General features: G+C 38.9%; 1 protein-coding gene across 4 annotated transcripts in view; it reads left to right on the top strand.

The window, feature by feature from the left end:
- The window catches only part of KDM4C (lysine demethylase 4C), a 398,973-nt gene that overhangs the window by 55,520 nt on the left and 316,206 nt on the right, over positions 1-27,247 (top strand). For all 4 annotated transcript variants that reach the window (XM_081237192.1, XM_081237191.1, XM_081237190.1 and 1 more), the window contains exon 5: positions 14,820-15,013. In XM_081237192.1, the coding sequence (XP_081093318.1) occupies positions 14,820-15,013 (194 nt within the window). The remainder of the gene's footprint in view (positions 1-14,819; positions 15,014-27,247) is intronic.

Below are 27,247 nucleotides of genomic sequence, written 5' to 3'. Positions count from 1 at the left end.
TGGAGAGGGACCCTAGGGGCTGCGTAGGCAGGAAGGGTATGACAGTTGTTAGTCTTGTGTGGGCCAGTGTGAGGCTGGGCCACAATGCACAGTGGAGTGGGCAGATTATTGCTAACCCATGAGAGTGGTACTTTGCCACTGACACTGCCTCATTTCTTGCTTTTTCTCCACAGCCTCTTGAAATAGAAGGCTGTATTAAACAGCACAGACTATTTGACCTATTTACTTATATAGTCAAGGTCTGCCATCCCTAGCTGTGACTTTCAGGAAAGCTCTGTCTTTGCCTTAGAGTCTGTGAAGGAAAGGGATTGAATTAACAGCTCTCTGAGGTTCCTTTCAGCTTAAAAATGTTTGCTCTATTATAAGTAACATTTCTTCAAGAAGGTGAAGTCATTGACAATGAGTTTTTATGAGTTGTAGATTCCTTTTATATTAGAATTTTGTCAAGAACCCCTTTATAAGAAATATGTTGGCTGAAGCATAGGAGTCTTTTCATACCAAAATTGTAGTCTTACTGGCATTTAGCCTTATAGATGACTTTTTTTTAATCTTCCTGCACCGGGTGTAGCTTAAATACCTTCATCCACCAGATGGTGCTCTTGGACAACAATTTTTTTCTGAGGCTGAGCGTTTCCAAATGAGGTAAAACATTTAAACTTTTGAGTCACCAGAGTTCCTTTACATTTTGTATTTTTATCATGTTAGGATATCATTTATCCTGAAATAAGAAATAATTTAAAGCCAGAACACTAACTGTATGTGTAATTTTCACATCCAAGGGAAAATATCATCATTCTAGACATGTCTTAATGCTAAGAGACAGCTGTTGGCTTGGTATTGTGACTTTCAGATTTTACTTCTGTGAAATAAGGCTTCTAGTTAATCAAAACTCATTACCAGCCAGCATGTTACAGCTGATCTTTAGTAAATGAAGTCTTAGCCTCATGATCTCAAGTTATGCCATCCAGACAAGGGGAGGTGATGGTAGTTCTGTTCACTTGACACATTGCATCTAGAATGTTTCAGCAGTTCTGGAAGCTGTATTTTCAGAGGGGTATTGCTAGGGAATTGTCGATAGAAGAGAGTTAAGCCCAGTTGCAGGCTGACCTCAGAGTACACAGCTACTGCCCTCAAGTATCTATCTTGCACATCATAGGGTTAGGTGGGATTGCTGTGGGGAAAATCAGTTTTGTCTCTGGAAATGCTAAATTGATAAACACATAAGCGTCCCATGCTGAGTAGTTTGTGAGGGTGTGAGAAGTGTTAGGGATACCAGGTGTTTGCCAGTGGAGGGTGCTAACTTGGTAGCTGCAGAGTTGTGAAAGGTTTCCCTAAGGGATAAATAACACATACAGGGCAGACTAGGTGCCCCGTGGGTGGTGTGAATACTATGTACCGTAGGCATGGAAAGGGGTAGGCATGGAAAGAGGTTATGCTTCTTGGGAAGTGGCACAATCCCTGAGATTGTGGTGAGAATTCAGGGCATCTGTGGGCATCAGGCATGTGAACTCTTAGCGAGGATGCTAAGAGAGTTCTGGAGGTACTGAATGATCACTATGCCTAGAAGGGCAGACATCCCTGGGAAAGCGTTAGGGAAACAGAAGTGGGAATTACTGAAGGGAAAAGAACATGAAAGGCAGAGGTGAAAAGCCAGAGTTCTAGTGCTGAATTTGGTTGGTGATCATCAAAGCATTGATTATTTCACCTGGAAAGAGTCTTGGACATCATGATGTAGCCAACACATTTATAGATTAGGAACTTCAGACCAAAATGTTAGGGTTTATCCAAGATGACACCCAGTGACAGAGCTGGGAGATCCCTTTTCCCATTCTCTTTCTACTATTTTATTATTTTTTTAGTTTTATTTTTATAAATTTACTTATTTATTTATTTATTTTTGGCTGCATTGGGTCTTTGTTGCTGCACGCAGGCTTTCTCTAGTTGTGGCGAGCGGGGGCTAATCTTCGTCGTGGTGTGTGGGCTTCTCATTGTGGTGTGCAGGCTTCTCATTGTGGTGGCTTCTCCTTGCGGAGCATGGGCTCTAGGCGTGTGGGCTTCAGTAGTTGCGGCATGCGGGCTCAGTTGTTGTGGCTCGTGGGCTCTAGAACGCAGGCTCAGTAGTTGTGGCACATGGGCTTAGTTGCTCTGCGGCATGCTGGATCTTTCCGGACCAGGGATCGAACCCGTGTCCCCTGCATTGGCAGGCAGATTCTTAACCACTGCGCCAACAGGGAAGTCCCTCTTTCTACTATTTTAGATTGTCACCAGAAAGGATAATTAGAACTTTGAACTACACTGTGTGCTCTCTATCTCTTCCTCTCTTGGATTAGTATCTGCCAGGGTCTTCATGGGATACTTAGTGTCTTCAGAAACAAAAGTTTCTTCTGTTCCCATTGCAGGTGACCTTGCCTGCAGGTTTACAAAAGAACTTTGATAAAGCATGTTTACTTGAAGCCCTTCCTACTTTGGGCTGTCCCCATTTTTAAAAAAAAGAATGATGAAGATCATCTAGATTTCATCTTTACTATGATTTTGTACAGACATGGAAACTGATTTTTTTTTAAGGAGGAAATTTATAAATAGAGTAGAAAGATTCAAATAATTCTGTTGTCAGAAAGGAAGTATTGATCCACACCTTTCAGCTTCTAGAATCTATTTTAGAAATGATTAGAAATATGGATGGATGTCTGTGTGCCAAAATCATTTTCCAGTGTTTTTTTTAATATTATAACAAAGAATGTAAAACAACCTGTATGTCACAAAGGAAAATAATGATGTAAATTGTTACAGACAAGAAGGTGATATATATAATAAAATAAATGTTCACAATCCAATAGTAAGTGAATAAACCAAGGTAACTACGTATAGCTATATCTCCAAGATCTTGAATGCCCACACAGGATTTCCAGTATTGTATACAATTTCCCTCATAAATCATCCACTTGACTATGGGAAGAGAGCAGCAGGTCTGGCTGAGATGGAGAGGTTGGGGAGCTGCTCCCACACGCCAGCGTCCTAGCATCCGTTGCTCAAAATAAGTCACCACTTGTCAGTGGGCTTTTGAGGTCACTGGAACAGAGAGCCATGAATTCCAGGAGTGTGATTCTAATTATGTTCTAACTAAAAAAGAATTTTTTAAAGAGAAAGATATCACTAAAATGATAAAATGATCTTCTTATTTGCAGGTTTATACATTGTTTTTTTTTTTTTTTTTTTTTTTTTTGCGGTACACGGGCCTCTCACTGCCGTGGCCTCTCCCGTTGCGGAGCACAGGCTCCAGACGCGCAGGCTCAGCGGCCATGGCTCATGGGCCCAGCCGCTCCGCGGCATGTGGGATCTTCCCGGACTGGGGCACAAACCCGTGTCCCCTGGATCGGCAGGTAGACTCTCAACCACTGCACCACCAGGGAAGCCTGATTTTTTTAAAACTTATGTTCCAAATGTTCTAAATGAGAAAATATAGAATATTAATTCAGGAAAATTGTTAGTTTTTTCTTTTTTATTGAAGGAAAAATGTTGAGCCTGTGTATATGATCCAGAATTTTTCACTGTGAGGAATGAAAATGAGACCACTGGAAATACCTTAAGTTGTTTTCTTCATGAAGAATAAAAGGGTATTATCTGAGCCCTCTGCCAGGTGTTATTCAAGTGTGTTAAATCTAAAATTGCTTTAAGTGAGAGGTAGCATTGAGGAAGAAATGAAGCAAGGTGGAAAAAACAAATAACTAGATAGAGTCCTATAGAGGAACAGGGAGAAAGAGGTACATTCTTTATCTAAATTGAATTTTCCTGGCATTAGTAGTTGTAAAGAGGCTCAAGCCCAGCCCATACTTTGGTACCATTCAAAAGCTAAGTGGCTTCTACTTTTTCTTTAGTAGAATCACATTAGCGTCATGGACTCTGATATATTACTTTCTTACTTAAAACCATTAGGGAATGGGGGAAGTGGGGACCTATGAATTTGGCTACTAAGGAGGAAATGTATTAGACATTATTTTGCTGTCAGTAGTAGAGACCTTAAAATAATGGCTGAAACAAATTGTTTAGTTTTCATGTAAAAATTTGAAGCAGGTAGTCCAGGGCCATGTTGGTTCCATGATGTTGTCGTAGACCTGTACTCCTAGAAATTTCTCCTGCCATCTTCATGATGAGATTCTTACCCTTGTGCTCTTGTGGTAGCTGCTGATCGTGTCTGAATGTCTGGTAGAGGGAAGGAGGGCAAAGGAGTTGTGTCTGCTGGAGTCAGCCTCTTCAGAGCTTTCTCCTGGAAGCCCTGCCCAGTGATGTCCAGTTACGTTTCATTAGCCAGAACCATACATACCCAGCTGCAGCTACTTTGTTCTTTCGATTAAATGGGGTTCTATTAGTAAAGAAGGTGAAAATAGATACTAAGTACTTAGGCAATCTCTGTTATAAAAGTTTATTAACAAACACAGTGATTTTGAAGTACTGTTTTACATGGCAGTATAATACACCTTAAAGAGTTGAATGAGACAAGGGCTTAATAGACTAGAAAATATGAATACATTAGTAAAGATTGTTGTGTTTTTAATTTCCTGTATTTAAAAATAACTTGTCAGGGTCTGGATATGGGATTTTACTATTTTATTAAATGTTGAGATAATTGATCCTCTTTAAAGAAGAATAAGGCTTTTATGGTTCAGATTCCTTTAGGATTTTCTGCAAGGGCCATGTGTAGATGTGTAAAATAAAGTTAACAATTCTGTTTATTTTTTAAGTTTTTTTTTTTAATAGAATGCATATCTGTGAGTGAATCCATGAATCCTGCTCTTGGCCCAAGGCAGTTTTTTAAAATCATCTTTTTGATTGGTAGTATTTAAAAGAAAGAAAACTAGCAAAGATAATAACCAAATTACTAACTTTCCCTTCCAGTCATTAGGGGGATACAGGGAAGTTTTTCCCTCCTTGATTATATAAAAGTTTAGAATTGACTTTCTGGCTCATTGTTTGGCCAGTGAGGCTTCAGACACAGTAGTGTCAGCTCCAGTTAGAGTTTTCTATTCTCACCCTTCCCGGCTCCACAGTTATGAGCTGGGAGATCTTGGGCAAGTTATCTTACTTCTCCTGGGGCAGTTCTCTCATCTGTAAAATGGCATTGATAATGGATGATAGTTTTATTTACTCACATCATAAGATAAAATGAGATGAATAAATAAAACACCTAGGATAGGGCCTGCTCCATAGTATGTACTGAATCATAGCTGCTACTCGTGGCAATATTAAAGCAAAATGGGACAGAAATCCTGAGGCTGTGATGAGATGTTCAGTAGTTGACTCCGACCAAGAGAATCGTGAAGAATTCTATTCTGCAATAGTCATTTACTTATAAGTCCAACCTGCATTCCAGCAGTTTATACTTTCTGCCGTTTGTCAAAGTCTGTCACGTCAGAGCCATGAAGGATGTTTGTTTAGGGGTTACTAAAGAAAATGCGCCTGCTATTTTCATGAAATACACCGCTCTCTTCGTGTCAGTGAGACAAGGTGCCAGGGCAGAAATGGTGCCGTGAGATGTGACTCAGGAGATGTTCTCTTTTTCATGACTTTTGCTTTATCATATTTTTGGAATGTAATAATCTGATTTTATATGTGCAACTTATGCTTTAAAGCACAGTGATACACTGACTACTCCAGACCTACCATGCAGTCCCACAGCTAGAGCGTCGACAATACTGCTCATGGGGAATTTCCTGGCGGTCCAGTGCCCAGGTCTCCATGCTTCCACTGCAGGGGGCACGGGTTAAATCCCTGATCGGGGAACTAAGATCCCGCATGCCATGTGGCAGGGCCCCCCAAAGAAAAAAACAAAAAAAAACCAATACTGCTCATGGGATGCTCTTTCTACAGTCCTTCCCTGCTACCCCACCCCATCACCCAGGCGTGGCCTGAACTTTGTGTTTGATTTCTTGCCTTAAAAAAAAAAAAGGTTTTCTCACACAAATTTTATTGTTATTGAAGTATGGTTGATTTACAATGTTGTGTTAGTTTCAGGTGTACAGCAATGTGATATATAATGTGTATATATAAAAGGATATATATACATATATATATATCCTTTTTCAGATTCTTTTCCATTGTAGGTTATTACAAGATATTGAATATAGTTCCCTGTGCTATACAGTAGAGCCTTGTTCGTTATCCGCTTTATATGTAGTAGTGTGTACCTCTTAATCCCAAATTCTCAATTTATCTCCCTCCTCCTTCCCCTTTGGTAACCATACGTTTGTTTTCTATGTCTATGAGTCAGTTTCTGCACAAACACATTTAAAAATTTTTTTTATTTAATTAATTTATTTGTTTTTGGCTGCATTGGGTCTTTGTTGCTGTGTGCGTGCTTTCTCTAGTTGTGGCGAGTGGGGGCTACTCTTCGTTGCGGTGCATGGGCTTCTCACTGCAGTGGCTTCTCTTCTTGCAGAGCACGGGCTCTAAGTGCGCGGGCTCCAGTAGTTGTGTCACGGTGGGCTCAGTAGTTGTGCCACGTGGGCTCTAGAGCGCAGGCTCAGTAGTTGTGGCACACTGGCTTAGTTGCTCCGCGGCATTGGGGATCTTCCCGGACCAGGGCTTGAACCCTTGTTCCCTGCATCGGCAGGCGGATTCTTAACCATTGTGCCACCAGGGAAGCCCACAAACACATATTTTTAAACAATATATTTAGTTTGGCTTATTTTTGACCTTATTAAAAGTAGTATCACTTTATGTAGTCTTCTGAGACTATACAAAGCACTAGGTTTTCTAAGTTTATCCATATTATTGTGTGAGCTATTGTTCAGTCATTTCCATTGCTGTATAACATTCCATTTTGTGCATATACATTTTATTTTTTATTATCCTGTCAGGGGATATTTTCTTTTTAAAATGAATATTGCTGCTATGAACACACTCCTGTATATGATTTCTGGTGCACTGTATACAAGTTCTCTAGAGCACTTATGTAAGAATGGAAGTGCTGCCTCCGTGAGTGTTCAACTTTGTCAGATACTGTTACCTTGTTTCTCAAAGACTTTGTACCAATTTACCCTCCCCCAGCACTATATAATCATTTTAAAGACAGGTTTACTGAGGTATAATTTACATACCACAAAATTCACTGATGTTATCGTATAATTCAATGATTTTTGTGTAACCATCATCACCAACCAGTCTTAGAACACTTCTCTCACCTCCAAAAGTTTCCTCATGCTGACATATATCCTCTTCAGCACTTAATATCGTTCATCTTATTACGTATTGTCAGTCTTGTGGCTTTAAAATATCTTGTGTGTGAATTTCTCTGACTACAAATGATGTAGAATAGCTTTTCATATCTTAAAAAATTTTTTTTTAATTTATTTTATTTTATTTTTTTATTTTTGGCTGTGTTGGGTCTCCATTGCTGTGCGCGGGCTTTCTCTAGTTGTGGTGAGCCGGGGCTACTCTTCATTGCAGTGTGTGAACTTCTCATTGTCGTGGCTTCTCTTGTTGCAGAGCATGGGCTCTAGGCGTGCAGGCTTCAGTAGTTGTGGCACATGGGCTCAGTAGTTGTGGCTTGCGGGCTCTAGAGCTCAGGCTCAGTAGTTGTGGCGCATGGGCTTAGTTGCTCTGCGGCATGTGGGATCTTCCCGGGCCAGGGCTCGAACGCGTGTCCCTTGCATTGGCAGGGGGATTCTTAACCACTGTGCCACCAGGGAAGCCCCAGCTTTTCATATCTTTGTTGGCCATTTGTGATTTCTCTTTTTTCCTCTGCCTATTTTTCTATTAGATTGTTTGACTTTTCCTTATTATTTGGAATTTTTTATGTATTCTAGATACCCAAACTACGCCATGTTGTTGAATTATTTCCTTCAATAGTGGCTTGTTCTTTCCAATACTTCTTTGTTTCTTCTATTTTCAGTGTCTTTGTGTGTGTGTGATAACAGGTCAGTTTTAATTCTAGCACCTGAAGCTATACAAGGGTACACCTTATCAGCTTCATGGGACTGTTGTACACATTCTGTAAAGTGACAACTGTGCAATACCACTTAGTATCTCAGAATCAGGAATATAATTTTGAATTATTTAAACACAGTCCATGGAGTTAAAAACAAAATCAGAAGCCATCTACAGTTATATAATTGTCAATTAAATGCTATACACCTGATACTCGATATAGTAGTCAATATCTAGCAGGGAATGTTGAAAGCGATTTTAGATTTTCATCCTATCGTACTCTGTTGGGAATGTTTCTTGAGTAGATATGTGACTTGCCAAAGATGGGACAACCAAGACCAGAACAAGTAAAGTTCTACCATGGTTTCTGTAGTGTTCACTTTTTTTCTTTGTCAGTTTTAAAACTGAACAGCAAGAATTAAATACTTGACTTTACATATATACAGGTATGTTGTAAAAATATATTTGTTTACAAGCATGTAAAAATACTTGGTAACTAGTTTGATAAGAAAATAATGTACAAAGGTATATAGCAAAAACATGAATTGTCTGTGACCCTGCAAAATCAATTCCATATTTTATATTACATCAAACAAAAAGAGTTTTAGTTTTAAAAGGAAGATGGACAGAAATTATTATTTTTACACTGAACATGGCTGTGAAAAGAGTTAAATTAGAAAGACTAAGAATATTGGAATGCCAGAATGAGCCCAAATTTTTGTCCACATAGAATATTATTGTCTTCAAGAGTAGGAGTAATAATGAAGGCTTTATAAGCAGTTTTTTTTAAAATTTATTTATTTTTGGATGTGTTGGGTCTTCATTGCTGCACACAGGCTTTCTCTAGTTGCGGCAAGCGGGGGCTACTCTTCGTCACAGTGCACGGGTTTCTCATTGCAGTGGCTTCTCTTGTTGTGGAGCATGGGCTCCAGACGCGCGGGCTTCAGTAGTTGTGGCACACAGGCTCAGTAGTTGTGACGCACGGGCTGTTGCTCCGTGGCATGTGGGATCTTCCCAGACCAGGGCTCAAACCCGTGTCCCCTGCATTGGCAGGCGGATTCTTAACCACTGTGCCACCAGGGAAGCCCTATAAGCAGTTTTTAATCAATAAATGTAATTGGCATTTTGATGTTTTGGTAACTGTAAAACAAAAGCTGTAGCATCACTAAAGGTCTGAGAAGTCTGTTTTGTAGCTTCAACTTAGTGTATTTAAGGTTAACTAAAGTTGATATCAAAATTTTTAGAGATGGACTTATTTACAGTGTCTTTTAATGAACAGATTTTAATTTTAATGTAATTGGTTTCATCAGTCCACCTCTCCCCCCAAATATCACTGGTCATTCCAAATAGTTTATTTTACTTTCTTGTCTTTGTGATTCCATTTTTTATTTCTTTAAACATTTCACATTCTTTAGTGTCTGAAAATTCTGATATCAACAGTCCTTGGGGGGGTGCAGGGTCAGTTGTTTTTGCTAGCTTTCTGCAGTGAGGTCTTGACTCCCTGTATGCGTAGTGATCTTTGGTTGTATTCTTTGGCTTGATCTTAATTTGTGGAGAATTTACAGGTTTAAGTGAAGGATGCTTTTCTCCCAAGAGGTTTGGAGTTGCTTTTGCCTGGAACCAGGGATACCATTAACCTCAAAGCCTCAGTGGTCCAGAATCAAGGCAGGAGTCCCAAGCTCTCTGCAGTCTTTTATTTGAGTGGGCATTTCCCCCCTTTTCTTCTCTGCCCTCCTTCTTGTCGTACTCATACTTACCTTTTTAAGGTGAACAGTCTTTTTATATGGTACTTTTGGCTGCAGAATTTTTTTGTTACTTCAGAACTTGCTCTACATCGGTTATTGTCTAGACTTTCAGAAAGAAAAGAAAGCACTGCTGTAAAATTGTAGGTGTTTTGGTGTGTAAAAATGCAAAATGGAAAAGAGGTTTGTGTTAAAAGTAGAAAGTTTAGAGAATGTGATATTTTCATGGAAAGGAAGAAGCAAAAAGAGCTATCACATCACACACTGTAATTAACTTTAAAGCAAATTGAATTCCACGTGGGTCTAATTTTATTCTTACTGTGTAAAGATCCTAAGGAAATCCTCTATCTTAAAATGTGACCACAGGGCTTCCCTGGTGGCGCAGTGGTTGAGAGCCCGCCTGCCGATGCAGGGGACACGGGTTCGTGCCCCGGTCTGGGAAGATCCCACATGCCGCGGAGCGGCTGGGCCCGTGAGCCATGGCCGCTGAGCCTGCACGTCTGGAGCCTGTGCTCCGCAACGGGAGAGGCCACAACAGTGAGAGGCCCGCGTACCGCAAAAAAAAAAAAAAAAAATGTGACCAGAGCTTTTGTTTTACTTATTGAAAGGTGCAATTTTCACACATTACTATGCAAAATGGATTGAATTTTGAAGTCTTTAAAACAAACTAAGTTTTGTTTTTCTTTCTTCATTTGCATTACCTTTGAAACTTCAAGGGCTTGTTACAGGCATATGAATTGGTGGCAGTAATTTACATTAGCCTAGCTTTAAAGTAAGTGGAAATTGGGTGGTTGGTCTTTTGTTTGGATCACAGTGCACAGTAGGTGTTGGCTGGACTGCATTAAGGGTCATAGAACATGATGGTTAGAGCCAAATGAGGAAAGCATAATCTTTTAAAAAATGCTAAATAAAAGTACCTGAAAACTTTAGTTAGAATCTTTAATAATTTCTTTTAGTATTTTCTCAGAGTTTTACAGTACCTAGGAGGTGGATCTTCTTTTTTTAATAATTGGATTTTCTAATGAAATGATGTTTTTCCCCATAAATTTATAGATTTCAGAAATTATTGCTGGTCACTTTGAGTCCAGCTTAGAGCTGGGTGTGTGGCAGTGAAGCTTTAGAGAGATGGAGGCTCAGAGCATTGTTTTGGAAAGAGCCCCCCGTGGGGATAATGTTGAAGGTGCTGAGGATGATGGCAGGAGTCGGGGCAGGGCGGGTGGGCAGGGGAGGAGAAACATGTGGGTTGGATATTGACATTGTTGAGGAAAGATAGTAATGGCTTACGTAAACAAGGTCCCGTGGTCAAATCACATCTGGGAAAAGTGGAGTTAAGCAAAGTGAAACAGGCTTCCTTATAGCATGGCCTCTCAGAACCTTCGGAGTACCTGTTGGCACTGTGACTTTGTAAGAGTAGGAGAAAAGGATGCCAAAGTTTTTTGACCACAGCCTCTTGTAGAAGTAATGTTCATCAGAAGAACATTGGTTTGCTATGATTTTTGCATTATTTCTCTGTATTAGGTGGGAATGACTCCTTCTTGGCAAGTTTTCTAATGTGGCATGTTGCTGCCCTGTCCCCCTTCAGTCTCCCAGTGACCGAGTGCGGTCACTAAAGAGGGAATCCCAGATGCTCATAGTCCCGAGAAGAAGGTGCTCCTGGCCTGGATGTGGCCTGTGTTCAGGGACCCAGGCCCAGAGCTCAAGGGCGTGAAGTCAAACTTGGCACAGTCTTTCTGCATAGGTTTATAGATGCATCGTTCATGCTGATGCCAGTTTGGGGGTACTTACTTCCTCTGTGAAGTCCAAAGTCCAAAGCCTGGTCCACAAGCAGCTTCTGAGTGCCTATGGTAATGAAAATTCAGGAGTTCTTTCAAATTGCCATCTGATTCTTGATAGGCTGATGATACAGAGATTGAAAGGAAAGATCTTTGATAAACTTCTCTTTTACACATATGTGTACAAATTATGGTCCAATGGTGAATTATTTCAGAAAACCAGGCAGATACAGGGTAAATAGACAAACAGGGCAGGGCAGGCTTAGAATGCACTGGGTTATTGGGGTGAAGGGAGGGGTGGGACCAGGGAGGAAACGTCTGCCCAGTGGAGGTCAGATGGGTTACAGATATTGCTCAAGCACCTGCTGGACATTGTGTAGAAGAGCTTTATATGAAGGGATGCGATCTGGGAAGAGGCATTTGTCTATGAACTTGGGCTGGTGTGCAGACTTTCTGCAGAGACTTGACAGCTTTAAGCTTTGAACGGTTTGGCAAATTTTGACCTGTCACTGTGGGGCTTGTTTGTAGCTGGGGTCTTTCTGGAGGCTACTTTTACACTAAATTTTATCACCAACTCCCAAGTGAAGCAGCTTTTCTTATAGGCTTTGCCAGTGTTTGTGTAGGGCGGCTGTATGCCTGGGTGGGAAGAATGTAGCAGCTTTATATGTTTGCCTGTCCTAAATTTTAGTTCCTTGGATCTTTGTTGATAATTGATGCTGAGAGAAAAGGATGATATGCTGTATTTAACATGGTCAGAACTGGAAGCGTAGAGTTTATAAGTGAAAGCCTAGAGTCAGGTAGATTTAGGTTTATCTTTGCTTTCCACTATTCTGGGAGCACTAGCTTTTTTCCATTTGTTCATTTGGGTATAATGTTACGTGTGTTACAGGATTGTTTTGAATAGATGTAGTGTATATGTATGTGTAGAGTAGTGAAGTAGACTATGGTGTCACACTTCTCCTAGATGACAAATGAGGTGTACTCCTTGTCTGAATCTCTGAAGGAGACCTGGTGCTCTTCAGAGTTTGAGTAGAACCTGTCCTTGGAGGCAGCTAGCCAGTTCAATCAATAGTAGAGAGCAGAAATTGGAGAAGGAATTTGGAAATAGTAAGATTTATTCTCAGCCTCTGTTATTCCAGTTATTCTTAATATTTTAATAACCTCTTTGATTAAAATTATATGACTTTTTATTTTAGCAAAAGAAATTAAGTTTTAACATCATGGCAACCTTGGCCTTGCCCAAAAGAAACTGCTGCAGACATATTATTTGCCCATTAATGGGGAGAATTTCAATAGTAAGTTTCATAGGACTTTATTATCACTTATCATGTCTTTGGCTTTTGTTTTGGTAGAGGCTTTCCAGTAAGATTTACTAGAGAATAGTCGAGACATTTATTTAATCAGTTCTAAGACATAGTAAATTTTATTTTTCCAAAGGTTTTATGTCCTTCAGCCTATTCAGTACTCTGAACAGCTCTGGGAGGGTTACTGTAGCCCTCAGGCTTTCACGAAGAAGGACTAGAAGCTCAGAAAATCTCGGTGATTTTTGCTCTGGGCAGTGGCAGAGCCGGAGCCATAATCTGGGTCTTTTTGCCATCACTCATTCTTCTCTTCCCTCATCCCTTTAGACCCACAGGTCTAGGCATGTCAAGGGATTCAGCCTCAGTTATTTCTGAAAGATAATATCAGTCAGAAACAAAGATAAGACTTCGCCAAATGCAGGAATTTCAGAGGGATGGTTTGTTCTTAAATTTTCAAGCTCATTCAGTTTAAAAATGATTCCTATAATATGGTGCTCATTTATTACTTCATATTCATTGCCTCAGTAATGACTTTTAAATAGGACTGTATTATTAGAGTGATTGGACTGAAGTCTGACTGGACTAGAGTTAAGAGATCGTATCACTATAAATAGAGTGAGATAAAATATTTTACATGATTTGATTGAACTTTTATGAGGTCTTGTTAGTTGGAACCTAGGATCTTCTCTTAAAAGGATACTTACTTTGAACAATTTCCAAATAGCAAACTTCCTACTGTGGGGTTTAAGTTGTAGATAGAGTGTGTACCTTTGGGAATTTGGGAATTAAACTATTTCCCCTGGCACTTTCAACTATATTACCTGAGGCAGAACTTCATTAACTGCCCCATCAACAATTTTCCTGACCCAAAAGCTCAAGGAAGTAAGATCAGGACACTGATTATATTGTCATCTAAAGACCAGAATGAAAACAGAACAGCCCTGAAAGTTTTTAGTGCATAAGGGAACTATTAGACATGGTTATCTGTGAGGCCGTTGGCAGAGTTATTGGGGAAGGCCTTTTGGGTATACATAAATAAATTTAATGTCCCTCTTTAATAGCACCATGAAGAGGTTGAACTAGTTTTAAAGACATTGCCATTTCCTCATGATTGCATAAAAATAGACCTAATCTCTGATATTTAGAATTTGATTATTAGAAAAGTATATGGGAAAAATACATAGTTGGTAAAAATGGTAAGCAGTTGTGAATTACAGTGAATTAATAAGAGATTGGTAAGTTTTAATAAAACTGGAATCTTTTCCTGCCACTTTAACTTTTATATCAGTGACTCAAACTTTTCTGTCTCTATCACCAGCCATGTTGGGTTACTGTTATAAAACTATATTATTCCAGCAATTTTTCCAGAGTTTGGATAAGTATTTTTAGCAGTTATTCTTTGTTTAAAATTTCCCATCAATATAAGAGGCTAATATTTAATTGAAGAAGTAGTAAAAGCATAATGATCTGTGGCTTAGAATAGTGCTAAGAATTTTCCCAATAATTAGAGTTGAATTTTCAGGAAATGATGTATCACATGCCAAAATTGAAATGGGTGGGGATGAGAGAGGGATGACAGAAGATATATTTTGTTAGTGGTATCTTGAGATGATGTCTGATGTTTCATATGACTTCTTAAGTAATGTACAAATAAACAAGCAAACTAAAAACCAGGAAACCCCTAAAACTAAATGGTGTGCCAGTGATGGAAAGCATGCTCCAGGTCATATGCTTTGAATCAATGATTTTTCTTACTAACAGCAAACGGGGAGTGGGGCCTTAATTCTCTGTCGTTTGGTACAATTTTATACTAATGTTTATATAGAGCCACATTACATTGGTAGTAATCTTGGATAATTAATCATGGATCTGTATAAATATGTGTGTGTGTGTGTGTGCGCGCACGTGCGCACGTGCATGCCTTGGATAATTGTTGCTTTATTTTTTATTTCTAAGTGAATTAAAATACACAGTGTAATAATTTTGGCAGATGATGGTCAGATGATGGTTTGAGCAGTAAATGTTACCTTTATGAGTTTATTAATGTTTGCTTTTTTTTCTCCTCTTTCCCCTGATTCCAGGGTGTGGATGAATGGAACATAGCTCACCTAAACACGGTCTTGGATGTGGTTGAGGAAGAGTGCGGTATTTCTATTGAGGGTGTAAATACTCCTTATCTCTATTTTGGAATGTGGAAAACCACATTTGCGTGGCACACCGAGGATATGGACCTCTATAGTATTAATTATCTCCACTTTGGACAACCCAAGTCCTGGTAAGTTACATGTTTAATATTCATTTGCTTTGGAGTTTTGAAATTTGGGCAGTGTGAACCCATTGAAGATGAATTTTTTCCCTTTATCTGGTGGATTCAGATTTATATGAGCTATAAGAAAGTTTTTTTGACTGTAACAATTAATTATTACAGAGTCTTCCACTCTGCCTGGGGTTTTGCTCAAAACCATAAAGCTAATGGCGACTTGTATATCTAAAATTGCCTGTAGACCACTTTTGTGGGCCATGGATTGATAGGTAATTAGTCTCGAAGAATTTGTTTGGGACTTCCCTGATGGCGCAATGGTTAAGAATCAGCCTGCCAGTGCAGGGGACACGGGTTTGAGCCCTGGTCCGGGAAGATCCCACATGCCACCGAGCAACTAAGCCTGTGCGCCACAACCACTGAGCCTGCGTTCTAGAGCCTGCGAGCCACAACTACTGAAGTCCACGCACTGCAAGGAAGAGTAGCCCCTGCTCACCACAACTAGAGAAAGCCTGTGTGCAGCAATGAAGACCCAACGCAGCCAAAAATAAATAATAAATAAATTTTTTAAAAAAAGAATTTTTTTGGCATCTTTACTTCTCTGAGATTTGCTGGAAAGTATGCAGGCAGCAGTTAGGAGTGAAAATCGACTTCCTGGATGTAGAGTATCAAGTAATCCTAATGATTTTCTTGTCTAGTCCCCTCTGAATAAATGACAAGTTCCATTTAGTATGTGGTGGCTAGAGGGAGAGGAGGGATGATTCAGGAGGCCTATTATCGCTCTCTGTATGATGGATGTGGGGAAAAGAATAAGTTAATGTGAATATGTGTTCTTAACTTGGAATTTCCTGTGTTTGTGAGCCTCTCCTCATCTTTCTGAGCAACGATTTTAAGATTTATTGCTCTGTAGAATGCATCATATGATCATAGAATGCATCAAATAATTACACATTTGTAATTATTAGTCTGTCAATCACCCTGGAGTCCTTTGTGGTCAGCCAGTTTCACGTTTGAACTTGTTTTTGTGGGTTTTAGTCTTAAGAGAGTTTCAATATCAGTTGTATTTTGTAAAGTACACATACATGCAGAATAATTCAGAGATAGAAGCATATGAAGTATCTACTTGACAAGTCAGGAAATACAATGTTTCTGCTGGTATTCTGCTGGAACAGGATAGGATGCTCTTCAGGTGCTTGTGTTAGCCCAGTAGCTTTCTTGCCTCCAGTTTAAAGATAATGGCCTCTTTTCAAGTTCTCCTGCTGATCAGGTGTTGAGCACAGTGTATAATTTCTATCCCCATCTTGCCATTAGTTGCCCTTGAGGTTTTATCATTTGGCAAAGTGTGAAGTTGTAAGCTTTCTCCAGCAAATTCAAATATAGCAAAAGTTCATAATGATCAACAATGACATTTAATCAGCAGGAAAGCTTTAGGAGCAAGGGCAAAGCTCTTAGGACATAGAAGAGAAATCCAGGTATTTTCTGGTTTGCTATGGAGTTTTAGGATCTGAAAAAAGTTAGTGAGAAGCTGTGTAACTTATTTTTAACAGTGTTTTACTTACACATTTTGTTTGATAAATTCTAAGTATTCTGCTCTCTTAATGGAATAAATAAAATGTAAACATTTTTAATAGGTGGTCTAGGACCTAGAGAGGCTTTGGTGACAGAATGGGGCAAAGAAGTAATTCCTTACAAGGTGTTTGTCGAGGACCAGCTGTGAGCACAAACTTTAGAACCTGTGAGTCTGTCATATTTCTTCAGCACCCACTGTAGAGTCTGTTGGAGTGTCATCCTTTAGTACTTTTGGGACTTGGCTTTGAGAGACTCAGAGAAATATTTTAAACAATGTGTAGGCTCCTGGGCAGTTTTTTAGCTGCATAGTTATCCCCATGGTCTTTCTGATCCTCTCTTTTGTTGTGGGTAAAATTATATGAAATTGGTAGATTCAACATCCTGGTGAAATCTAGTATATAGGCAAGTATATACTATACTTCCCTTAAGAAATATGAAAAGTTAGGGAATTCCTCAGCAGTCCAGTGGTTAGGACTCCGTGCTTCCACTGTAGGGGGCATGGGTTGGATCCCCGGTCAGGGAACTAAGATCCTGCAACACGTGTGGTGCAGCCAGAAAAAAAAAAAAAAATCTGAAAAGTTAGTGGCAAAACTTTCCTGTAGGTTTGGAGAAATTCATGACAATGCCTAGGACATTAATATGAGGTTTTAGTATTGGAGGAGTTGACATGAAGTCTCTGCTTTCTTATTAAGAAAGGTGATCCCCCCCCCACACACACACCTGGGACAAGGATTGCCGTGACCTAAAGACTGTTTAGAGGAGAATATTCTGTCTGGGATAAGACTGATTATAGAGTCTTGTGTCTTTGGGAGAGAGCACCACTGTTTATGAGTGAGAATGAGTACGCTGGATTCCAAAGTATTTCTTTCTCTCTGGAATGTATTTATATTTTCTGTATTTAGTTACTCTATTAGTTTTTAAGCATATAGACTCCATTATATGCATTAAGAGTAGATTTATAATATCACTATTATCTTTAACCTTGGCCATTATTTATAATGATAAAAAAATAAAACATAGCAGTGAATTATGACAGTTAATCTACATTCCATTTACTAGGATGACTAGTGTAGGAAAAGAGTGATATAAATGACTCTAAGAATGTTTCCCAGTAGATTCATGAACGATTATATTAGTGCAGCATAAATAATTTTGAGGTAAACTTTATTATCATTAAAATTCACTTCAGTAGTCATCATAATATATTTGAAGTAAGCTTTGAAAGGTGGTAGAAGCAATACAAATTCATGTGAGCACTGAAACGTGTGTGGCAGACTCAGACTCAAGGGAGCAGCGATCAGGGCTCTAGTCCTTACTCAGCTACCGATGTGTGTGGCTTTGGGCAAAGAACTGTACTTCGGTGACCAGTTTCCTCACTCACAAAATGACAAGACTCATCAGGATGCTCTCCAGTGCTCGAATTCTGTAATGTGTGATCAGAACTATTGGAATATTTTTACCTAATCTACAAAACGAGAGGATGACAAGGTGATGTAAGGTCCTGCGTGTGTGTGCGTGCATGCCTGCACTGGTTTCCTTTTCTGGTGCCCTCTCCTTGTTCGTTTGTTTGTTTTTTTGCCGCTCCGCAAGGCTTGCAGAATCTTAGTTCCTCGAACCCGTGCTCCCTGCCATGGAAGCGTGGAGTCCTAACCCCTGGACTGCCAGGGAAGTCCCTGGTATCCTCTCCTTGTTGAGTTACCTTTACTCTTCTCCGGGGGTGCCCTGTCTCATGCTTAACATCTCTGGCCCTGGCAGTGTGTCTTCCTCCTCTCTAGTCTTATAGGCTGGCATTTAATTTCAACTTCCATCTCTTCTTCAGTTCTCTCAGGCACCAAGTTCTGGGTACGATTATTGCAGAGACTGCCTACGATTCTCTCCTTACTTCCATGACTGCACTACTGTCCTCTGCCCGAGTGTTCCATAGATTTTTGCCTGAAGGCTTCCTGGACCATACGTTGCCCCACCTTAGACATCTGCCTTTGCACCTTTCAAGGGGTTGTGACCACCCCTGCTGGCCCTTTCCTGTGCCTGCTTTGAAGTTCGGGGCTGTGTTTGCCTTTGAATCGTCAGCACTTAACACAGGGCCTGGCTATAGGATTGATGCTCTGTAAGTAATTCTCATTTTGAATCAAGAGAGTTTTAAATTGTTTTGGATCAGTCTGTTCAAGGGCAGACAAGATAATATATAAAATGTTCTCTAAAGACTCTTGTCTCAAATGTAACTGTTAAGAGCACCAAGTTTCCAGAGATTTCTGAGTAGCTGCTGATAGGCCTGGCTCCAGGTAGAAGCCGTGAAACATGCTTTTCTGTGCACAACATGTAGCAGATTTTGCTGAGTTAAGTGTTCGTGAACACGGGTTCGTACTGAAGAGACTTTAGAGGAGCTAATGATTTATTTAAACATTTCTGGCATGAAAGTTTAAGGAAAAAAGAAAGCTTGAAGTAGGCAGATAGAAAACTGCTTTGGCAGTCAGTGGTAACATATTTATTTTCTGGGAATTAATGTTGACTTTGGAGCCAGAAGACCTGTTTTAAAATCCCAGTCTGTCACTTACCAGCTGAATGACTTAGGGCAAATCACTGTACTCCTTTCATCATGAATTTCTTTAACTGCCAAATGGAGGCATGATTTATTCTCTATCTACTTAATAGGATTTCTAGGAGGGTCCAGGGATATACTGTGTATACAAGTGTTTTGTAAGGTGTAAAGAACTATACAAATATTCATAATTTCTATTGTCTTAATAACATTATAAAAATAAATAAATTTTTGGTCATAGTAATTACTTAAAGCCTGAACTTGGCATGATGTATTTCTGTACATGATAGAGTGGGAGTTTCAAGGATAAGCAAAATATAATTTTCTGTCCCAAGCATCATGTGGTAGTGGTTAATTGCTGGGGAAATAGAATTTAGATGGTGCCTTGAATCTTTCTTTCTGAGATCATGTTCAAACATAATGAATAAGTTACTTTCAGATTTAGTACTCTGTAGAGAATGAGAAAGGTAAGGTTTAAGAGGACATGTCTTAAGCTATGAAAGGTCTAAAATCAGGAAAGAAGTTTCTCCTGGATGTTTTTTAGAAAAATTAAGGATGGGCTGCAGCATTTTGGACTTGGGTAAATTTTATTCTGTAAGCTGTGCGATTTTGTTAAATGTAGCAATAAGAAAGCGTCAGATTATTCAGTATAATATAAACTTAGTTCCCTGCTTTTTCTTTAGATCGATTTGTTTAGTGCTGTGTAATATTTAAGAGCACAGGTTTTTGCACCAGAGTCTTGTGTTTTGAGTTCTGGCATTGCTTTTTTACTTAGTATATCACCCAGGACAATTATTACATAACCCCCATGCCTCCATTTTCTCTCCTAAAACACTCACGTGGTTTGATGCCCACCTTGTAAGGTAGTTGTGTGATTAAATAAAATACAAAGCGTATACCACAGCTCCTGGCATATCGTTAAGTGCTCAATGGATGTTAACATTTCATATGTTTACTTAACAAATATATATTGCATGTCTTATGTATAAGACCTTATAGATTCTGTATTAATAAGGATTCTTTGTTCTAAATGACAGAAACCCAATTTAAGCAAAAGAATATTTGGCAATGTGTATAATCGCGATAAGCTAGAAGCAGGGTTCAAGCCTGAGAGTGGATTCTCGCATTGGGTGTCTGTCTCAGCCGGTCCCTTTTCTCCCCACCGCCCCCCATTCATTCACTCTCTCCCATCTTACCCCTACCCCTTCTTGCTGTTTTTCCTTTTCCTTTCTTCCTGGGGTAGAGAAGGAGCTCTTGACTTATAAATAAATATTTGATTATTGCTGAATTTTAGAATTCAGGGCTGTCTTTTTAAAAGAACAAATGAATTATATGTCATCGAGTTGACCTGAGCTTGTTTGTTGTACATCTTCTCCATTACAGTGTGAGCTCCCAGAAAGGGGGACCCTCACTGTCTGGCTCACTAGCGTGTCTCCAGTGCCTGCAATGGTATCTGGCATGAGCTTGGCACACAGTGGGTACTCAATAAGTATTTGTTCAATGAATGGTCTTACTGAAGGAATTCCTTATTGAGGTTTTTTCCTTTAAACACCCAGAGCAGAATGTTACTTTAGGGATTGGACAGCTTGATACTATTTAATAATACATTGAATTAACAACATACAGTACTAACTCCTGTTGTTGACTTATCTGTTCAGTAAGTTTAGACTCATTAATGTATTCTAATTGGAAATGTTAAGACTAATTGAATAATGGTAAAAGCTGTATCCTTCTGATGGTTTCTATAGAAAAAATACTCTTGGAATTAACAATGGTTTGCTTCTGGTTTTAATTATTCTTCCTAGAGAAATTTGACCTCTAAATAAGCAAAAGACCTACTGTGTAGCATAGGGAACTCTACTCAATGTTCTGTAATAACCTATATGGGAGAAGAATCTGAAAAAGAAGAGAAGATATATGTCTATGTATGGCTGAATCACTTTGCTGTGCACCTGAAACTGGCACAGCATTGTAAATCAACTATACTCCAATATAAAATAAAAATAAAACAAAGAAAAATAGACTTTTATAAATATTTTTTAATTGAAGTATTAAGAAAATTAATTGCATAAGTTATTTTGATCACTTCTAGGCATATCTATGTATATATTTTGAGATAATATTATTTAAAAAGGTTTAAAAAATTGGAACTATACCCCAGAAATATGGTATTAATTTTGTACTCAGCTGCTAGCTGTATTTGTTGGAAGAAAGAGAGTGCAGAGATAACAGGAAGCAATATTATCATATCCATGATATGATATCATATCCATGATTATCTGATCATATCCATGATCAGATGGATAATATTTTAGTTAGACCTGAGCCTGACTTGGAGATAAATACAACCACACTGGTGCACACACACATACCTGCAGTCCAAACAGTGAGTCCCAAAGACCCCTGCTCAGCACCGAGTTTTTTAAGGAAAGTCAGTGGGGTCTAGTGTTTGTGATTTTGAAAATAAATCTCACTCATTTCCCTGAAGTGATGAGATGAAATGCCTTTTCACTAACTGATTGGCGACTGTGGGTTCTCATACAGGAAATCTAAACATATTAATTAAGTACTTTTGATACCTCTGATAAGCATAGCAGGGGCTTGTAAATTCCTTCAGGATGCCTATTTCCTTGTTGCTACTCTTTCACTTAAAGCCACCACCGTCACCACCTACAAGAACTCCAGAAAACCCTTTAAATGAAAAGAGATTGCTGAATCAAATCCGTAACTCTTAGGGAAAAATCAGAAGGTTAATGCAAATTTATATACTATGTAGTTCATGGAAAACAAGCATTAGTGCTGTTAGCCTTGCTAAATTACTGTGGCAGATATAGCAGTTCACAAATTATGTTGCTTAGCTTATCTTTTTCCTCCGTATTTCTCATCCTCCTTTTCAGACTGTTTAATATTGCCTTTTAGATAGCACTTTGTAGAAAATATTTATTACTTAATATTTGTTTTATAAAAATTATTCTTTGACTTGAGCATATAGGAAAGCAGCTTTTTTTTTTTTTTGATTGCACTTCTGCAGGTAGGCTTACAAATGGATTTATAAACTCTACTTCTGTGACCCCAAATGTGTTCATTCTTTGTCAGCTTACTTTTCAAGGTGTAGGTCTTGACTAGGATGGTGAAGTATGTTCTTTACCTTTGGTGACTCCATTTCATTTAGTGTGTACCTTTTATGTGTGCCAGGAACTGTGCTAATCATTTTAAGAAATCATTTCAGGTAATCCAGACAACAGATGTTTCAGGTAGGTGTTTTTTGGCCACATTTGTAAACTAAGGACTCTGAGACTGGCGCTTAGTGAGTCTTGCAGCTGGGATTTTTAACTTTTATTTGTCTGACTCTTCTCATAGATTTAAAGAGAAAAGGAAAGAGTAAAGGTGAAGGAACAGGCGAGAAGAAAGTGTGCCTGTCTTTCCTGTTTATACCATCAACTTTCTTTTAATGAGATTTTCTGCAGAGCCAAAAGAGAAACCAGCCTCTTATACTTTGGGACAAAACTATGGCATAAAAGAGATTTTCAGAAGGGTAAAATGTGGCTAGATTCTAATCTTGTTATAATTGATAGCAGTTATTTGGATGGGGGAACCATTGGAGTTGAGAGTGGGAGAGACCACTGGCCCAGTTTCCTTTGCTTCAGATTTGTTCTTTAGATATCCCTTGGAAATCTACTTGAAATCAGAGAGAAAACCCCACATTTTAGAAAGAACGAGTTTTACCTTGAGGGTTTTGTCTTCCTCTAGGGAATGGGTGATGATTCTTCAATTAGAGGCTTACTTTCAGTCCCCTCAAATGAAGTTTTGGAAAAAGCAAGTCTGTTCCTGTTGAGAGCTAAGAGTGCTTTGTCTATCAAACCTATCAGATAAGAACTGCTAGGATGGGGACCAGCCTAGCTTCTGAAGGCTATAACACAATCCTTACTCTTCTGGTATTTCGGGTCAACTAATTTTTACTTTAATTTTCATGCATTTTCTCGTGTTATTTGGAACCTTTTTTAATCCATTTAAAAAATAATGTCTGCATTGGATGTCTCTTCTGGTTTGAGAATGTTTTGTTGAAATTGTCTTGGCTCCTTGAAATATAAACTCACTATGAATCAGCTTAGCCAAAAGGAAGAATTTAATTGGCTCACATAGCCATGAATGGTCAGAAACGTCTGGAACCCTTGGAAGTTGCCAGGGTGTGTTGGATTCTGGGCCCCACTTCTCTTTGTATGTTGCCTTCATTTTTCTCCCTGGTTCGTATATTTCTCCCTGTATCACTAGAAAGGAAAGCTGCTCCATTTGGGGAGGGACCATGGAATCTCCTGGCTTGGATTCTATACCAATCCCTTGTTTAAATCACTGAGGCCAAGGATAGGAAGGTATTAGGATTGTCCTGGCTTGGGTCACAGGCCTGCCTTTGTGGCGGTGAGGGCAGAGGCACAAAGAATGGCAGCCCCCGTTAGAATTACATGTTTGTGTTTGGAGGAGATGTTTCTCCATTAAGAAGGAGAGTGCTATTACCTGAATTATGCTGCACAAAGGGAATAAAACTCGATGTCTCCTACAGATATAAGGCAAAGAAAATCCCAAATAAATGTTCAAGTATTTGATTAAAAATTTTAGGAAGGCTGATTCAATTACTTTAACTGGCTCTTAACTTATTTTCTGTAAGATTTGAAAAGATGTCCTGTGGGGATATTTCCTTAAGATGGAATGAATATATATATTTAGAATATTAAAGTTATTAAAATGTATGTTTGTTTAACTTATTAAAAGCATTTCTAGCAATTGATCAGTAACTTTTACTCAAAGTAGAGGCAATTGGCAAAAATAAATCTTTACACTGGACTTGAAACTAAAGAATCTGTAATTTGTTAAGTTTTCTTCTGACGACTTGAACCAAAATTGCTCTCTTTTCTGGTGACTTAAATAGTCACAATATCTAATAGTTTTACCACTTTATTATGTCCTGTTCTAATAGTCAGTTTTACCACTTTTTTATGTCCTGTTCTTTCAGAACTCTTTTTTTCATTGGTTTGTGTGTTTTGGTCTTGTCTCCACAAGGAGACTTTCTGCTTCTTCAGGGCAGCACCATAGCACCTTTGTCGAGCCAGGCACCACCATAGGCTCATAGGCCTGTTTAATTATTGAAGCAGGATTCTGCTTCTGTTTTTGGGATCTGCTAACTTGTATATCACATACCTACAGCATCATGCTTTTTTTTTAATTTAATTTTTAATTTTTTTACTTTTTGTATTTTGGCCATGCTGTGCGGCATGCAGGATGGTTCCCCGACCAGGGATCGAACCCGGCGGTCTGCAGTGAAAGTGCTGAATCCTAACCATCAGGCCCCCAGGGAGCTGTGCGGCATGCTTCTTTCAGTCTTTATTGATCTTTCTATAATACTCTTCTTGGTTTCTTATGGGCATATATTACAAAATTAGCCTATAAAATAATATAGTCACGTATCTTGTGTGATGCCTTGTACAGAATTGACCTGATGTACAGGAAATTTTTAGAAGTTACAAAAACCTGTTAGAAAGTTTTAGACCCTCTACTGTATTTTGATTGTCAGCGATAATAACAGATTTGATAGCTTCCCTAAGAGAAATCCACAGATAATACACTCCAAATTTAATATAGCCAAATGTTGTGTCCATCCCTTCTTCCCTTCCTCCAAATGACTAATTACTTGTGGGGGCTCCATACGTGGTTTCTTTATTTAAGGATTTGTGCACGAAGCTTCTGGAATGTTATTTTATAACATATATTTCTGAGAGGACATAGCATCCAATTGTATGATCTCTGAAATGATCTTCTGAGCAGAGACCAAAAAGAGCCCATTTAACAATCTTCCTTGAAAAGTGAATGTTCTTTGGCAAGGCATTATACATCAACAAGGGCTTGAATTAGATGGGTTGCCTTCATCATTTTTGCTCTTATAAGTTACCTCTCTCAGCCCACCTGAGTAAATATTAACATCATTTAGGGAATGTCAGGTGTTGGCAGAAACATGTGACTATTTACTGTCTCCCCGCCCCCCCAATTTTATTGAGAAATAATTGGCATACAGCACTGTGTAAGTTTAAAGCATACAGCATGATGGTTTGATTTACATATATTGTGAAATGATGGCCACAGTAGGTTCAGCTAATATTCATTTTCTCATATAGATACAGTAAAAAGTAAATGAAGAAAAAAAGAAAAAGAATTCTTCTTGTAATAGGAACTCATAGGATTACCTCTCTTAACTTTTCTGTATATCATACAGCATTGTTGGCGATAGTCATCATGTTGTTCATTGCATCCCTAGTACTTATTTATCTTATAACTGGAGGTTTGTACCTTTTGACCACTTTCCTCCAGTTCTGCGTTTTCCCACCTTTGGCCTCTGGTAACCACAAGTCTGATCTCTTTTTCTGTGAATTGGTATCTTTTTTAAAAAAAAAATCCACATATAAGTGAATACTTCTTTTTTTTAAATTTAAGGCTGTATACCTTTTTTGTTTGTTTGGTTTTTGCACGTTGCTTGAGTTGTCTTTGGGTAGCTTGGTTGCTTTGTGTAAAGTGCACTTTTGAAAGCCTCTCAATTTTCAAAGAGGTTTCCAACTGTACAGTGGCTGTGTAGGTAGTTTTCCCTTGAAGATTAAACTTCAATCACAGGAAATCTCCTTGAAAATGCTTCACTACTTTGTTGGAGATAATTGTGGTAGAACACTGTAAGCCAATTGTAGTGGAACTCTTTAAGCTACTTTATCTTATTCATGGATGGTACGATTATCCTTTGAATAAATGATCACTTGGAAAGGATACCGCCCTCCGAAGATTTCTGTATAAGGTAAGTTTGTTTTTCATTGGGAAAATATTGGATTTGAAAATTTTTGATATGGACAAATAGCTTCTTATGGGCATGTTTTTGTTTATAACCAATTTTTGAAGTTACTATATTTTTGATTCTTCTGGAAGTGGCAGTTTGTTTCTGTTTTATTAATGCCTGATCCTGTAAAACATTGCATCTGTGTTCGGTGACTTTTGGTTTTGTTTGTTTGTTTCTTTCCTGTTTGTTCACTAAACATTTATTGAGCCACCCACCAGTCAGGTACTGGGCTCGGTGCTAGCGATACCATGGTGAATAGGACAGAATGGTCTTCATGAAACTTACAGTTTAGAAATATAGCTTTTAGTACCCCCACCCTCCCCTTTATTTTCTAGCAGTAGCAGAACACTTGTTCTTAACAAAATTTTATTGGAATCCAAATCTTACATGAATTCAAATCTTACACAGAATATTTATGCATAAACCAGAAAAAAATTTTCTGTGATGGGTCCTCACTTTGGAAAACACTGGCCTGGCACAGAGGTTCTCAAACTTTCCATTTGAAAATTTCTTCACAAGGGCAATTTATATAAAATTGAAAGTAAAGGCACAGCTGACCTGGCTGAAATGTGTTTGGTGGGACCCTCTCCCTTACCAACTCCTTCCTTGAGGTACCCTCAGGAAACCCTGGGGCCCTGGGGGTGCCACAGAAAACAGAAAATCAGTCATTTTATCATCTAGTACTTGAAAAATCACTTTGCTACTGAATATGTTATCTGTTGAGTATTTTGGAGAGGTCAGTATTAAGACATAAAGATTTCTTTTATGTTGTTTATGGGTCATATCAACTAATAATTTATAATACCTTTTTTCTTGCTGCAGTTGCCTTACTTATGAATGTCTACAGATGTGGCTGCTAGACTTTTTTTTTTTCCATTTAATTGCTCTGTCTGGAAATGGGCCACAGGTGGCATAAGGGTGAGGCAAAGCTCTGGCTGAATTCATTTCCTCAGGGGCTTTTTATATGATGTCCCTGTAGGGCCTCAGTTCAAACACCTTGTCCTCTGGGTCATAGTTAGAGACGCCCAGCTTCTGTTTTCAGGACTGGTGTTTAAGAGACATCTGCTTACAAATATGTTCTTTGTAATTGTTTGTTGTAGCTTGTGTCACTCAGGAAGCCAACTTTGAGACTCAGATTTGTGTGCTGGAAGCAGCAGCCTTGGGGAGGGAGGAAGGCAGGACTAGGCAGAAGGGAAAGTTGACTGCTTTCGAGCCCTGGGCAGATCTCAGAGGCAGCTCTGGACCTGGCAGGGCCCTTCAGAATTGCCCCGAA

Source organism: Mesoplodon bidens (genome assembly GCF_964165515.1).
Source record: "Mesoplodon bidens genome assembly, chromosome: 6".
Lineage (NCBI taxonomy): Eukaryota > Metazoa > Chordata > Mammalia > Artiodactyla > Ziphiidae > Mesoplodon > Mesoplodon bidens.
The sequence above is the reverse complement of the archived record's forward strand: the minus strand, read 5'-3'. Positions and strand labels throughout refer to the sequence as shown.